General features: G+C 32.8%; 1 protein-coding gene across 1 annotated transcript in view; it reads right to left on the bottom strand.

The window, feature by feature from the left end:
- Positions 1 to 2,832: 2,832 nt before the first annotated feature.
- The window catches only part of LOC142318086 (T-cell leukemia homeobox protein 3-like), a 224,805-nt gene continuing 209,512 nt past the window's right edge, over positions 2,833 to 18,125 (bottom strand). The window contains exon 3 of the mRNA XM_075354615.1: positions 2,833 to 3,686. Within this exon, the coding sequence (XP_075210730.1) occupies positions 3,464 to 3,686 (223 nt within the window). The 3' untranslated portion in view covers positions 2,833 to 3,463. The remainder of the gene's footprint in view (positions 3,687 to 18,125) is intronic.

Genomic DNA, 18,125 nt, shown 5'->3' on the forward strand with positions numbered 1-18,125 from the left:
TCAAGAAGACAAATTATGTACTTATGTATAACTGATTGGAACGTAATCTCAGAAACATCTTCGCGTAATATGCACATAATTCGTTAAGTTTCATCAAACGAAATCTCTAATTTTCATTTGCCGTTTCATTAAAAGTTTATTAATCAGCTCTCTTCAGTAATCAAATTATGAATTTCTTTTCATGAATGGAAATTATATCATAGCCAGAGTGTAAATTACGCTCTGTAAGGATTAACTAGGTGGTCCCGAACTGAAATTTAGATCAAAAAGGAAATACAATTTTGCTTTTTGATTCATCAAAATTGAATTTTTTTTAACCATGGGAAAACCCATAATTTTTTTATATATTCTGCAGGTTTAGGATTACAAACTTAGTATTTTTATCATAAACGTTCTACGTTATTTTATAGAGAAAAAATTTAAATAAAAACTAAAAAGAAAAAAATTACCTAAAAAAAGGGCTTCCTAGTTTTTTTTAATATGCAATGAACAAAAGTTTTCAAAATAGAAATTATGAGAAGTTGGACGTTCGGATTAAAAGCAGATTTAGAAACGGTTTCTTTTTTTACCAACAATCTTTTATTGCATTTTGGGAAAAATAATTAACTAATATTAAAGAAAATAAAATTGTTCATAAAATAGTTATCGCTTTCTCGGTACGAAAAATAATTTCGAAACTCGACTATAGGCATTTTCTACTATCTTCACCAAACTGGTTATTGGTGCTACACTAAAGTCCGTCGTAATCTAAATGTTGACTTACAATACTGGCAAGACCTAGAATGAAGTTTATTGCCGAAAGATTATTTATGACATTAAATGTTTGTGGCTAGTTATAGTCGTTTTTAATTAAAAGTATATTGTATTCAACAGAAAATATGATGGAGCACATCTCGAAATTTGAAGATTTTTCTAATTTTAAAAAGAAAAAATAAATCCTATTAATTTTAATAATGGCTTGCATTGAATACTGTATCGTTTAACAGCATTAATAATATTAATATTTACTACTAAGACGGACGTATATAATAATATATATTAATATTTATAACAAAGATGGACCACTGAATGTGAAAATAGGAGGAGAAAAGATTATGGAGGTAGAAGAATTTTGTTATTTGGGAAGTAGAATTACTAAAGATGGACGAAGCAGGAGCGATATAAAATTCCGAATAGCGCAAGCGAAACGAGCCTTCAGTAAGAAATATAATTTGTTTACATCAAAAATTAATTTAAATGTCAGGAAAAGATTTTTGAAAGTATATGTTTGGAGTGTCGCTTTATATGGAAGTGAAACTTGGACGATCGGAGTATCTGAGAAGAAAAGATTAGAAGCTTATGAAATGCGGTGCTATAGGAGAATGTTAAAAATCAGATGGGTGGATAAAGTGACAAATGAAGAGGTATTGCGGCAAATAGGTGAAGAAAGAAGCATTTGGAAATATATAGTTAAAAGAAGAGACAGACTTATAGGCCACATACTAAGGCATAAGGCATCCTGGAATAGTCGCTTTAATATTGGAAGGACAGGTAGAAAGGAAAAATTGTGTAGGCAGGCCACATTTGGAATATGTAAAACAAGTTGTTAGGGATGTAGGATGTAGAGGGTATACTGAAATGAAACGACTAGCACTAGATAGGGAATCTTGGAGAGCTGCATCAAACCAGTCAAATGACTGAAGACAAAAAAAAACAACTACTAATAATATGAAATATTTCATTTTTATTTTCATGTACATTATTAAACACTCAAATTTAAAAAAAAAATCGTTACTGGATGGATATTTCTTTTTACTATGTTCTGACGAAAAGGAATAATAATTAAACTGTGATTTTACTCCCAAAAACCGCTAGTAGTATATTTGTATAAGTTATTACAAATGTCAGCATGTTAAAAAAGTTAAATTTTCACAAATTTAATTTTAAAACAAATTGCAACGCTTAATTTTAAGTAAGCTTTGTAATTATTTTTTATGGCTTACTTCAATTTCTAAGATCTAAGTATAAATTTTAAAACGCATCGATAGTGAAAAGATTCATCAGATCAATATATCTATACGTTTTTTGAAGATTAAAAAATTTATATTCTGTAAAATTATAAAAATAGAAGTAAAAAACAGTTTTCCCATGATTAAAAATTCCCCTGTAGAATTATTTAGTAAACAAGTTCTAATTCTTAAACTGTATAAACGTATCGTTAAGGATTCCAAATAAGTAATGATGAACCTAGGTTTGCAATTCTGAATTTCCTTACAGCATTTTGAATTTTTTTTTGTATGTTTTAAATTTTAAGATCCAGAAAATTAATCTCATGTATAAAACATACCTATCATTAACTCTCTTTTAGATTACCTTCGTTAAAAATATCTCAAAGTAAAATCTACTTCCATCAAACTAGTCTGAGCCTAAAATGAATTGCCGAAAGATTATTTACGGCACTTAAACTTTTATAGCTAAAACGTTAGACATTTTTAATTAAAATTATATTATATTCAACAAGAAATATAGAGCACGAGATTTCTAAATTTGAAGATTTTCTAATTTTAGAAAGAATAAATAAATCCTAGTAATTTTAGTAAGATTTTTTTTAGTATAAAACATTCACAAATTTTTTATTAGAAACAGTTTAGAAAAATCAATATGATTTGACACACGTAAAATTTTTACATTAATTTTTAAATAAATTTTTTACAGTACCAGTTTATTAATACATAGAAATCAATAACATAATAAAACAAAATTGACATAAATTTATATATAATACATTAATGTACATATTTACTAACAGAATAAAATCTATAATAATTGGTACTAACTAGTTTGAGTGTAATTTATTTTGTAAGAACAATGCAAGTTCACAGATAGCCGATAACTATCAAAGACTTACATTCAACCTTAAATCTTATATCAATATAGACCGTGCAAATATCTGCTGCTAAAAGCCCAGATAACATTCACATAATATACTTAACATAACTTCAGAACATAATACTTTTTTCGTAAGTAGTCGTACAGAACTACATAAGTATTAATTTCATAATCCATTAGGAATGCTCTCGGTATCAAATTTATTTAGTGTAAATTTCTAATATTCTACTTAGCAAGAAATTCGGTAATCGACCATTGTTTTTTTTTTAGGTTATTAAGAGCCACTTGATGTTATGTATATTTTATAATACATCTGGAATATATTACACAAGTAGCTCGTTTTACTTACATAACTGAACACTATTTTTACGAGTAAAATTCTGCTTAATCACGAATAAACAATTTTTAATCAGAAAATGTTGCATTTGTCTCTATTAAATTTCATCCGAACTTATTGATAGTACCTAAACTATTTTATAGTTACACTTCATACTCGATCAAGTGTCGGAACGGACAGATATAGTAGAAGATCGATCGGTTTTTACTTAAAGGAATACGTTCAAAACTGTCGTAAAGTACACTATACTTTAAATCACTAACATATAGGAGACGCTATAGGCGCCGCATATGGATGGTGATCCGTAGTAGGCGGTAACGGGGCAGATGGAGTCCAAGGTTGAAGGCTTTGCAGAGCTGATAGTGAGTTTTCCCTTTCACCGTGTTGATACATCCCTTTGCTTAGCGCTTCGGCTTGTAGAGACATCATTAATCTGTTAGCTGCTTGACGTTCGGCTTCACGTTCTTCAGCCGTTTGTCTCCTGCGAACAAACACAAGATATTATCGTTTAGGCTTTACAAATAGTAACTTAACGTAAAAAGCAAAAATTACGTTCAAAACAATATAAATACAAGATAGAAAGATTTCAATTTGTTTTTAAACGGTCGCTCGAGAAAACATTTTGCTGTGCATCTTACTTCTTTCCGAGATCTTTAAAATACAAGTAACAGGATCTTTATCTTAAATAATACATAATACCGGTGTTAATACCGTGGATACCGGTGTTCTTTGGTGGTTGGATTTCAATTAACCATACATCTCAGGAACGGTCGAACTGAGAATGTACAAGACTACACTTCATTTACACTCATACATATCATCCTCTGAAGAATTATCTAAACGGTAGTTACCGGAGGCTAAACAGGAAAAAGAAAGAAATAATACATAATACGAATCTTTGAAACTTCTAGAATTTTTTCTTAAAGAATTATAAAACAAAAATTAATCATTTTTAATCGATTAGCAATACTATCGATCTGTATAATATACAACGTCCCTGAGTTCAAATTCCAATAAAAAAAAAATGTTCATTTCAAAATTGGACTGATCTGGGTGACTTCAATCTACTGAAAACAGACTAGAATGTTAACTCGGGGTAAATATCTCGTAAGAAATTCTTCCCTTAATCAGCGTAATTCCACATTGGAGTATTTCTGCAAGAACTCCTCAAAATCTCTCCTGATTAGTGAAATATCACATGTTAAATAACTATCTAATAGGTTGTTTCTACGAATAAAATGTATCACAAAATACAATGATAATTCAAAAAAAGGCTGCAAATAAACTTCTATTAAATATACATACGTTCACTACAGTAGTTATAATGTTTATACGATTACTTTTTTAATATAAAAAATATCTAAATTTTGTTTACAGCAACCTATATTGAAAATTATACTATTGTTAAAAACAAGGGACCACTTCTTTTCTAAAATCATGGAGTTTAATATATCTACTTTGATAAATTTCATACTACAGATAATTTCGCATCGCTTGGAATTAATCAAAAGAAAAACTTAACATTGTCGGTAAAAAAAACGTACTAATCTATCAGACCGAAACTTAATGATGGATCGATAATAAAAATTGGTCGTTTAACAAAAGGAGATTGTATTTTAACTACTTGGTTAACCTGTACGGTTCATTTTATTCATTAGTGAAATGTATATTAAAAAAAAAAACTAGATAAAAAACAATTATAACAGTAAAATATACAGTCATATTTAATAAAATATGTCGCTTTACCCGCGACCCAGTAATGTTACTTTCCCGTTACTTAATTCGTACAATTTTTTTTTAAATGACTTATAAAAATTAAGTATTTTAAAGAATAACCGTTTCAGACTGAAATATGCGAAATCACAACTATCAAAAAAAGAATTTCATTATAAAAGTGACAGACGTGTCTACTGATATCTTGTGCCGAGTTATAACAAGGCATTATATTGTAGTCTGAATTATCTGTAGACTGTATTGTTTATTGTTATCTTAGTATTGTCTCAAGAAGAAATATTTTTACTCGGTGTCGTTTTTGAATAAGCGACATAATCATTCATAGCGCGTTGCTATGAACCAGCTACAAGCTGCTCCACCAAGCAACGTTGAATCACATGTAAAAAATAACCTACTGTTGCGTTTAAAGCCTAACTTACAAGGTAATACAATAAGTGAGTGTTCTGACAGGAACCCTCAGAAATCGGCGCTGCGTAAGTTAATTAGAGAAGACATTATCGATAACATGAGACTTTTCAGGAGCAGAGAATGAAAGTGATATTACGGATTTTAGTGAGGAAAACCTTCCCTTTCAAGCAATACCAGTATTGCACATACAAAATGAAAATGTCAGTCGGCAGAACTATGAAATTCCAGTGGCAAAAAAAAAGCCAACGCACAAATTATACTAAGCCTAATATTCGCGTACAATCAGCTGGTTTATCTACAGTTGCTGTTCCTAGGTCAAATAAATTTAGTCAATACAATACTCCCTATTTGTCGTTTTCTCTTTTTACTCTCTTTTCTTTGAGTTACTGTCGGAGACTCTCTGGACTCCCAAAAGAGGAGTCTTGCTACCAGAACTAAAATACAGCGAGCAGAAAAAAGACCGAACTGGAGAAGAAGAAGAATGAGAAAAATTTCATTTTTCATATAATGCAAAATATTTATGAATTATTTTTACAATTTTTGGGCATAAAAACGTAGACTGGAATAAAATGTTCAGCGTTTAAAAAAAATTAGGGTTCAAATACAGAGATAGAAAAACAATTGCTAACATGTACAGGAACCAAACAGCAACAGTAATAATTGAAGAACATAAGAAAGAAGCCGTAATAAGAAAGGAAGTCCGACAAGGATGTTCTCTATCTCCGTTACTTTTTAATCTTTACATGGAACTAGCAGATAATGATGTTAAAGAACAATTTAGATTCGGAGTAACATTACAAGGTGAAAAGATAAAGATGCTACGATTTGCTGATGATATAGTAATTCTAGCCGAGAGTAAAAAGGATTTAGAAGAAACAATGAACGGCATAGATGAAATCCTACGCAAGAACTATTGCGTGAAAATAAAAAAGAACAAAACAAAAGTAATGAAATGTAGTAGAAATAACAAAGATGGATGTGAAAATAGGAGGAGAAAAGATTATGGAGGTAGAAGAATTTTGTTATTTGGGAAGTAGAATTACGAAAGATGGACGATGCAGGAGCGATATAAAATGCCGAATAGCACAAGCGAAACGAGCCTTCAGTAAGAAATATAATTTATTTACATCAAAAATTAATTTAAATGTCAGGAAAAGATTTTTGAAAGTGTATGTTTGGAGTGTCGCTTTATATCGAAGTGAAACTTGGACGATCGGAGTATCTGAGAAGAAAAGATTAGAAGCTTTTGAAATGCGGTGCTATAGGAGAATGTTAAAAATCAGACGGGTGGATAAAGTGAAAAATGAAGAGGTATTGCGGCAAATAAGTGAAGAAAGAAGCATTTGGAAAAATATAGTTAAAAGAAGAGACAGACTTATAGGCCGCGTACTAAGGCATCCTGGAATAGTCGCTTTAATATTGGAAGGACAGGTAGAAGGGAAAAATTGTGTAGGCAGGCCACGTTTGGAATATGTAAAACAAATTGTTAGGGATGTAGGATGTAGAGGGAATACTGAAATGAAACGACTAGTACTAGATAGGGAATCTTGGAGAGCTGCATCAAACCAGTCAAATGACTGAAGACAAAAAAGGGCATAAAATTGAGTTAATTTAAAAAAATAATTAAAAAGAGTATTTTTTCGAAGGTTTCTTCATTCACCGAAGAAAAATTTTAAGATCAATTGAAATTAAGTGTGTAAATAGAAATTTGATTGGGGAATAATGAAATACCTCCCATTATTATTATTATTTAGCGAGGGAGCGCCAGGTGATCTACAGGTGGCGAAGGGTAGGCGAAGACCGGGTGACCATTGCCAACGAGGAACGCACTCGCACCGAAGAAGGTCCTCGCATGGCAAGAGACCTGGGACCACGAGACCAAAGGACGATGGACCGCAAGGCTTATCCCTCTGGTCAGACCGTGGACGGAACGACGGCATGGAGAGGTAGAATACTACATGACCCAATTTTTAACGGGTCTCTGGTACTTCCGCGCTTACCTCCATGTCATAGGAAAAGCGCCGTCCCGCGACTGCCTGTATTGCCCCGGTGTACGGGACGACGCTGAGCACAACTTTTTCAAAAGTGCTCGGTGGGCGGCAGATCGAAGGACACTTTAGGCGGATCTCGGAGCACTGAGTCCTCACAACGTGGTTGCGATGATGCTCCGTGATCTGAGCAGCTGGAAAAGTGTAGCCCGATTCGTCGGCAACATTCTCAGGGCCAAAAAGGTTGACCTGGATAGTCCTAAAAATTAGGTAGCACCTAATCAGGCTAGTATAGGAGGACTCGACCGGAAGTAATGTGTTAAACGGTTCCGGGTCGAGTCCTGGTTGAAAGGGGGGTGGTTTTAGTCGGTAGTCTGCTGATAGTGATAATACCATCAGTGGGAGCCCGACAATCCGTGCGTAAATGCAATTCCACCTCCCTCCGCAAAAAAAAAAATTATTATTTTTATATTTATATAAAACCATCTTCACTTTAAAAAAGAGAAGGGTTACATATAACATAATTTTATGGCTATGTCGATGTTGATGTTGATATTTCGAGGATTGGAATTCGAGTCCCAAACATCAATGTAAAAAGAAGGGAATTCTCTGTCGTTCTTTCTTTCTTTTTCCTGTTTAGCCTCCGGTAACTACCGTTTAGATAATTCTTCAGAGGATGAATGAGGATGATATGTATGAGTGTAAATGAAGTGTATATAGTCTTGTATATTCTCAGTTGACCATACCTGAGATGTGAGGTTAATTGAAACCCAACCACCAAAGAACACCGGTATCCACGATCTAGTATTCAAATCCATGTAAAAATATCTGGCTTTACTAGGACTTGAACGCTGTAACTCTCGACTTCCAAATCAGCTGATTTGGGAAGACGCGTTAACCACTAGACCAACCCGGTGGGTTGACTTCTTTGTCTATGAAGGTATTAGAGAGCTGAGTATACTTCAGAAATGTGCCCAAAATTTTAATATTTTAATATTTGAAGTGAATATATTTAATTCAAGACTTAATGGAGGAGGCTGCTTGAAGAAATTTTATAAAGAAATTGAAAATAGATTGTACAGAATGGTTTATCACTTTTTATTTTTATGTCTTTTTGGTTAGTGATTTTTTTTTTGCTGAGAATATTGTTCTTAATATTCCTTTCCTGATAACCAGCGGGTTGGTCTAATGGTGAACTCATCATCACAAATCAGCTGATTTTGAAGTCAAGAGTTCTAAGGTTCAAATCCTAGTAAAAGGCAGTTACTTTTATTTATATTTGAATACTTGATTGTGGAAACCGATTCGTCGGCAACATTCTCAGGGCCAAAAAGGTTGACCTGGATAATCCTAAAAATTAGGTAGCACCTAATCAGGCTAGTATAGGAGGACTCAACCGGAAGTAATGTGTTAAACGGTTCCGGGTCGAGTCCTGGTAGAAAGGGGGGTGGTTTTTGTCGGTAGTCTGCTGATAGTGATTGGATAATACCATCGGCGGGAGCCTGACACTCCGTTCGTAAATGCATTTCCACCTCCCTCCGCAGAAAAAAAAAATTGTTATTATTATAAAACCACTTCGTACAGTAAAAATATAAGTTCAATATAAGATCAGTAAAAATATAAGTTGGCTGTATTATTTGGTATAATACGGTTAAGGAATAATGTTAAGTAAATAAATTTATCGTTTGCAAATAGATCATGAAAAATAAATAGACGATATAGATGATGATAACATGAACACAATGAATGTTTTAATAACACACAGGCACCCGTGACCGAGCGTATTCATACAAAAATTAATATTCTCTGAAATAGAATTTATTATTAACAAGGTACTAAATTCATGATTGTCGAAAATTCAATGCATTAATTTTTATTATGCATCACTTTAACAACGGAACAGGTTTCACTATGAATTATTTATTTTTAATTTTTGATGCCACTCATTAAAACACATAGAGTCTGTTAACTCTTTCCTACACAGAGAATATCTTTTTTAATATTAGTCGCATTAATAACAAAATCTCTGTCCCTCTCCTTAACATTCGTGATTATCAAAAATTCTTTACGATCTTTCTTTAGAACTATAAACCTGAATTTTAATTTAAAATACAATTTCTTATTTGTAGCACACAACTTACTGATACTCACCAAGAAATACATTTCTCTACTCGTTCTATCTTGGATACATTTTTTAACTCTGAATGTTTGAATGTTAAAATTCGTTCAGATCTAAATTCGTATCATTTAACTGTCTCATCTTCCTACTGCAAGCAGTGATATAAGTAAATAAAAAGATTTGTTTCATACTATTAAAGAAATAGAAATGAAGAACAAGAATTCATAGATATTATGGTATGAAATAATTAAAATATGCAGAAATATATTAATAGTTTAAATATGGACTCTAATTTACCTCAATATTTACTTACATGTTGAAAACTTTAGGATTTTGACTCTTTTCAACTTTTTGTCTTGCAGTCATGCACTTTTCTTCTCAACTTCCTACTCCCATTTTTCTTCATCATCCATTTACCACATCCTTGTTTTTTTTTTCACTCGACTTACCTTTCTTACTATTCTGATTTTTTTCTTAATCTTTTGATATTTTTAGAATATGACCAGCCCAGGCACACAATGTCCTTCTTTATTAAATATTTAACATCAATTGAAACTACTTATTTTATATACAATGTCTAAATTTGTTTTGTTCCTCTATCCAGTTTTACCTAACCAGAAATCCTTTTTCCGATTCTCTTTTCCAAATTAGAATCACTGAACACGTTCAACCTGACTTTACAAATATTGGTCTCTGCTATGCGTCGTTACAGGTGCGAATAAATTCCCACGCCGCGTCGACGAATTCATTCCGCCTTGCCCTTAGAGTTAACTGATCGGACAATTACGATAGGTTGGTCGTAAAAAATCGTAGGCGCTGATGAACACCGAATAGGGTCTTCTCCCGCCAAATATTCATTACGTTTGCTTTTGCCAAACTGATTATATTTGGGATGTATTTGAGAGTTGATTCAAGCTGTTCTTAAGTGGACGTAGTCTATGTGTGTTGGACTTCGATCGGAAGTTGAGAATAACTGAGAGCGAATACAACTAAACCTCGTTTCTCAATGCCGATGGCGTATGGCCTCTATTCTACAGGGTGTCCCATATAAAACGCAACCCATCAATCACTCATCCATGAAATTTCAAAAGTCAAGCTTACTCCCTTACTCGTTACTGAAATGGACTCGTCCAACATCTGAACATCGCGGCGACGCAGTAGAACACTACCGATAGTAACAACAATGCGATCGTAGCGTTCAGTGTATTGCTAGAGACAAGATGGTGTTTTCGCTAGATGAACGTGTTTTCATTGTCGAGTCGTACTTCAGTACGAAATCAGCGGTTGCAGTGCAAGATTTGTTTCGCCATAAGTACCCAGATAAACCAGCTCTTAACAAAACATCAGTATTAAGGTTAGTCGCAAAATTTAGAGAGACCGGTTCTGTTAATAACAAGGAACACAAAAGGTCTGCGTCAGTGTTGAATACAGATACAGTCGCTGAAATCAAATATCGATTACTCGCCTCGCCAAATAAATCGATCAGACGTTTGTCTGCTGAAATTAATTTGTCTATATCAACTGTTCATCGGGCGACCAAACGATTAGAATTACGACCTTATCGCATTCAAACGGTTCATCGACTTCTTGAGCCCGACAAAGAAAAACGGCTACAATATTGTCAACGGTTCCGTCGATTTCTGCGCGAGGGAATAAATGTTATGGATTCGTTATTTTTCACAGATGAAGCACGGTTTCATTCGGATGGCTACGTAAACAGCCAAAACAGTAGAATTTGGAGAGCTGAAAATCCCCACGTTTATCACGAAAAAGAATTACACCCGCAAAAGTCGGGCGTGTTGCGCGCGATATCGCGGAAGAAAATAATCGGTCCTATTTTTTTCGAGTACACCATTAATGCAGAACGATATCAGGATATTTTATTTCAGTTCATCGCACTCTGAGGAAGACAGACACTGCCGGCTAGAACATGACGGTGCGACATCGCACTACACAGGTTCAACTTCTGATTTCGTTGAGGAATTCTTTGGTAATCGTGTTAACAGTCGAGGCTTGTGTCTACCAAGATCTCCAGATTTGACTGCGACGGATTTTTTTGTGTGGGGTTACCTCAAAGAAAAAGCCTACAGCAACAAACCACGAACACTTGAACGATTGAAAGTCAATATCGAACAAGCTTTATTAAATATCCGGCCACAAACTTTGAAAAAAGTTGCAAGAAACGCTGTAAAAAGAATTGAAGCTTGTATTCAAGAAGATGGCGGCCACTTTCAACATTTACTCTAAATGTAAGGTAATGGGTCGTAATAATAAAAATTACATTTACATTTACACATGCCTTTTTATTATTTCAATACCTACCAATATAAGGTTGGGTTGCGTTTTATATGGGACACCCTGTATTATGTTTCCCTTTGACATGTGACACTACAGAGTAGTGCGGATGAACTTACTTGAAAACAGGTCGGTGATTCAGTAATTCAATCAGAGCGAATTTGACTGAACGTGACTAATAAGCTTCATAAGATTAGGTGCATATTCATTGTATCAACGCCTTTCTTTTTTCTTTTTTTTTTAACTCCGGGACCACCGTTAGGTATTGTTTCAGAAGATGAAATTAATGATTTGCAGCGTGTGAAAATGCCATGCCTGATCGGGATTCGAACCCGGGACCTCCAGAAGAAAGGCTCGCCGTCATCGTAACGGGAACCCTTACAAATGCTCATTTTGAGGATTTAGTTTTCCAAGTAACCGAAACAATTATTGCAATTTCGCAAGAACTTCGTTTAGCACTCTCGACGAATTTCATAAACGATGATCTACCACTGACAACACATTTGACAGTATACATATATGAATATTAGATACACCTACCAGGTTAACCCACCGGGTTGGTCTAGTGGTTAACGCGTCTTCCCAAATCTGCTGATTTGGAAGTCGAGAGTTACAGCGTTCAAGTCCTAGTAAAGCCACATATTTTTACACGGATTTGAATACTAGATCGTGGATACCGGTGTTCTTTGGTGGTTGGGTTTCAATTAACCACAAATCTCAGGTACGGTCGAACTGAGAATGTACAAGACTACACTTCATTTACACTCATACATATCATCCTCATTCATCCTCTGAAGAATTATCTAAACGGTAGTTACCGGAGGCTAAACAGGAAAAAGAAAAAAAAAGATACACCTAACCTAAGGTAGATAATGTTCTGCCGTTTTAATGATAATTTATTGAATGTTTAATTTTATTTTTGACACATCTCATTACTCGTAATTCGTTGCATTAAAGTAGAAAACTGGTCTTTAATAAACAAAATAATTTTGGAGTATTTTAAATGTAATTTATGTATTATAAAATAGATGTTTAGCCTACCTATCAAAATTTTCATACGAATTATATTAATTAATTTTAAACGTAATTAATGAATAATCCTCGTAATATATATTTTTGAACTGTCATAAAATAGATTATCGCTCAGGGTGGTTTTCAAATAGTAATATTCCATTTTACAACTGTGTTTGTGAAATTAATTTCCATTCGGATCAAAGAGCGATGACAGTATTAACAGAGCTCTGAAAAATAACCGGGATGCAATGAATTTAATTATGGTTTATTAATGAGTGAGGGGGTATTAATTTGAAACGGGGACAGATGTATAGTTGGCAATTTGATCTGTGCTATCGGTGCCGCATTATCCGATGCGGTTGAGCCGCAGATCAGAAAGCCTGTTTGGAGACCCGCTAACAAATAGAATGCCGTTAGATAGTAGCTCCCGAGGGTCTCTTATCAATATTATATTCGTTCTTCATTACACATATATAATTAAGTTACATGCATTACATGCTATCAGTAAACGAACGGAAAATGGAGATTAGTTTTTATACTAATTAATAAAACGTACACTTAATTACAACATCTGTTTCGACGATTTGAAATGTACGTGTACTGTTTGTGAATATAAAGTAATTGAAATCGTTGCCAAACAGCAATATATCTAAAAGTACATTTAGGCCCTTATAATTACAGAGGAACAAGGAAACGATGTAATTAATTGTAAAAAAATAAAATGGAGAATAATTAAATATTATTAAAAAGAAACATTCAATATAGATTTTTTAAAAAATAATGTTCGGACCGTAAAATTGAGAGTGGTTAAGGTTGATTAAAACTATTCGATATACCTGTACAAAAATTAATTAAAAAAATTAAAAGTGTTCCTGGTCACGACTGTCATTTATTTAACAAAATTGTGTAGGTTGGATCGGATTTTTAAAAAGGAGTTTCTCGATTCGACTCTTGTGTATTTTTTTTTATTTTCAAGCTTTACTCACGACCGATTTACTAGTATCGATTCCTCTTTTATTTTACATAGAAAGTGCCTACGGTAGACACAAAGTAAGTTTTTCCAGATAAATCAAATGGAAAAGTAAATAAAAAAATTTAAAAAAAATATTTTGGATTGATATTAGATAATAAAATACAGCCTGAAATCATTGTAATATTCATTCTGACATTCCACACAGCCTTAGCTCACGTTCAATAGTAGTTATTTAACAGTGCTTCTTTGTATTCTTCTTCTTATCTTTATTAAGACGTAGGTTTCTCACTATATCCACAACTTGCGAATCTATTTTTACCTACGAATGGCGGTCTTTTATTAGTTTATATATATTTAAATAAAAATAAAATGTTTTAAATATAATACAATTATTCAAAAAAATTGTAACAGACTTCAAAAACTGAACTAAAAAACAAACAATTTTCTATAAATTTCTAATTTTTGAATTCTTTTAAATATTGATAGTTGAAGGTTACGTTTATTAATTTGACATCACAAAGTCAAAATTTAAAGAAATGAATAGAATGTATATCTTAAGTAATTTTTGGTGCGTGTTTTGAAGCTTATTTCTTAGTTATTATTTTGAAGTTTTATTTCTTAAAAAAATTATTTTATTAAAAACTTGTTTGATTTTAATTTTATTCAAAATATTACTTTCAGAGAAAAACCCGTCGACCAAATGGAAAAAAAAATCCTTTTATTTTAGTGAATTCTCACCAGTAACTATTTATGTATCAAATCCTAGCAGCACTTTTGAAGTGTTATAGATATACAGGGTAGAATATACTCGTATACCCCTTTACTTCTGAGACATATACGAGGTGCGACAATAAAGTAATGAGACTGATGTGAAAAATAATGTTGTTTACCGTTTTAGTCATGTTTAGTGTTGTCTCCTTCAAAGTAGTTCCCCTCTGATTGCACACACTAATTCCAGCGCTTCTGCCATTGATGGTAACATTTCTGGAACTCATCTTCTGTAATATCCTCCAAGACCCTCGTCAAAGGTTTTTGGACATCTTGTGTTGTTTGAAAATGGTGTCCCTTGACCGCCATTTTCACTCTTGGAAATATAAAAAAGTCGCACGGAGTGATATCTGGTGAATAAGGTGACTGTGGTAATACTGAAATTTGTTTTGAGGTTAAAAATTACTGTACTGACAGAGCAGTATGGGATGGCGCATTATCGTGATGCAGAATCCAATTATCAGCAATGTTGGCACGGACACGAAAAACTCGTTTACGAAGTCTTTCTAAAATTTCTTTGATGAAATATCGGTTAACTGTTTGTCCAGGAGGCACCCACTCTTTATGAACAATTCCCTTGGAATCGAAGAAGCACACAAGCATGCATTTCACTCTTGACTTTGACATTCGAGCTTTTTTTGGTCTAGGTGATCCCTTTGAGGACTGTTGCGAACTTTGGCCTTTTGTCTCTGGATCGTATTGAAAAAACCAACCTTCATCACCAGTGATAACACGGCTCAACAAATCTGGATTGATTTCCGTTTGCTCTAACAGATCGGCTGCCACATTTTTCCGTGTTTCTCGCTGTTGTTGTGTGAGATTTTCGGGGACCATTTTTGCACAAATCTTTCTCGTACCAAGATCTTCAGTTAATATTAGACGAACCTTTTCTCGATCGATGTTGAGTTCTTCTGCAATCATTTTCACGGATAATCTTCGATCAGATCGTACGATTTCACGCACCCTGGTCAAGTTGACATCTGTCCGTGAGGTTGATGGTCGTCCACTGCGGTCTTCATCTTCGACATTTGTTCTGCCTTCTCTAAAAATTTTATGCCATCGAAAAACTTGAGCTCTTGATAAAAGCCTCTCCAAAAGCCTTCTGAAGCTTACCGTAAGTTGTCGTCGCGTTTTCACCCGATTTAACGCAAAAAGAAATGGCATACCGTTGCACAATATTTTGCGGTTTCATTTCTGTGACGAGAGAAACAAACACGTGTTCGCTTATTACAGCACAGCTCATGACTGAGCAGTTGCATCAATTGCCGCTTGGACTAAAAGTAGGTTATAGACCAAGGTCAAAGATGGTGTTCCTACGCAAGCTACAGGGTTGCCACAGCTTGCAAAAAAAAATCAGTATCATTACTTTATTGTCGCACCTCGTACATTACTGAACAATGATAAATGCATTATTAGGGAAAAGGTTTAGTTAAAGAAATTAATAAAATTCTCCAATATTTACCCACTGGTCTAATACATATAAATTTACCTGTAACACATTCTAAAAAGAAAGATAATATTTAAAAGTACCGTAAATATTTATTTTTTATATGTTCGTATCGTAATCATCTGGTAAAATTTCATTTCTGCTCAATTTCCTGCAGAGTAATGTGATGAATTATTAAATAATAATTTTCTAAAAATTTATGAGAAGGTGAACGTTGTTGGAGTTAAAAAAAATGTATTTTTATTCTTAGATGTAGTACAATTTGAAGGAAGAATAAAGCTTGCTGTCGTAATGAACAATTCGTATACCCAATTAAAGATATTTCGAAATTCTTTTACTCCAGAATCATTGGTGATAACTGAAAGCCATTGACCAAAAAAACTAAAAAAACAAAAAAATGATTATATAAATTAAATATAAAGTAACTACATCTTTAAATGAACTTAAATCAGTCTCTCGGATATAATAAAACAGCCACAGATGAAAAGCAATAAGCTTTATAAGCAGTAATCGTTTATAATTTCGATTCTGTAAGTTTTTAAACGTATAAATGATTTTTAGTAATTAAATAAAATTCCGAATATCACTGTTACCAATTGGTTTTCTTATCAATTCTCAGGAATTAAATTTATTGTAAACCACCGTATTGAAATATAGCGGATGAATTTAGTTTTTCCAAAGAAGTATAATCTTCTTTAATGTTTTTTAGAAGAGAGGCACAGAGAAAAATAAAAAGTAAAAATATTCTTAAATATGATACCTAATAATATAGTTATTGTCATAATTTTAATGTTTTGAGGTTATTAGTACACACGATACAGGATACAGAATATAGGCCTACGAAGTTTGTTTGTTTAATAAATAAAAATTAAGTTGAAATTTGTAAAAAAAAGAAGAAATATTCTAACAAAAAAAATTAAGAAAAACTTAATTATCGTTAAACATCACCAAATTTATACATAAAAATTACACGAAATTAGAAAGATAGAATTTTTAAAGAACTTGTATGTATAGTATTATTATTTTTTATGTTTTTAAGTTAATTTACAATTAAAGTAATTAAAAATGAAATTAGTTCTAAAAAACAAATAACTAAGATGAATGCAGCGAAAAGGAAATTATATATTTTCAACACAAGATTTTTTTATAGCGATAACAAAAATTGTTGAATTTATGTTGATAGTTTTTGTGTAACTATTCTCCAGCTGTTATTTATTTCCAGATCTTCACCATATAAAACATTCAGTAGTAATTATTTCTGAAATGTGGAAATACATAGTAACAATGACGCATTGTCTGTTTATCATTATTACATTCTCTTTGTTTAATTGAAAACTGCTTTTATGAAATTTAATGACTAGTATTTCCGACCTCACTGTATTCGGTTTTTACTTAATCAATTTGAAATTGCTTAACTTTTATCTCCCTTTTGTCACTTTTTGTCGCATCACATGTAAAATTATGAAATCTGCTTTACATAATCGCTGTTTTTTTCTTTCCCAATAATATATATATATATATATATATATATATATATATATATATATATATATAGCTGCTGTAGCAGATATAGCTATAAAGAAATGAATGGTGGTCGGTACAATTTTGGGTGTGAGGAAGATTTTGCAAATTTTGGCATTTCACGACCCCGTCTAACGAAAAACATAAAACACGCATGAAATATTTAAGAAGAATATATATATTTGTACATACGTAGCGTGTATGATGGTCTGTATTTTTATTGATAACTACTTTCCGTCTGCTAACACATTACAAATTGAAACTCAAATTTTTTTACATATAGGACATTCTTACCATTGAATTTTGAACTTCTTCTATAAAGAGGATAGGGATTACCGTCTTTTCAACTGAAATTCAATTCAACGGTAGTGCTATATGAGTTGTTTTTTTGTTTTTTTTTTGTCTTCAGTCATTTAACTGGTTTGATGCAGCTCTCCAAGATTCCCTATCTAGTGGTAGTCGTTTCATTTCAGTATACCGTCTACATCCTACATCCCTAACAATTTGTTTTACATATTCCAAACGTGGCCTGCCTACACAATTTTTCCCTTCTACCTGTCCTTCCAATATTAAAGCGACTATTCCAGGATGCCTTAATATGTGGCCTATAAGTCTGTCTCTTCTTTTAACTATATTTTTCCAAATCCTTCTTT

The sequence above is a fragment of the Lycorma delicatula genome, chromosome 1, assembly GCF_047948215.1.
Source record: "Lycorma delicatula isolate Av1 chromosome 1, ASM4794821v1, whole genome shotgun sequence".
NCBI lineage: Eukaryota > Metazoa > Arthropoda > Insecta > Hemiptera > Fulgoridae > Lycorma > Lycorma delicatula.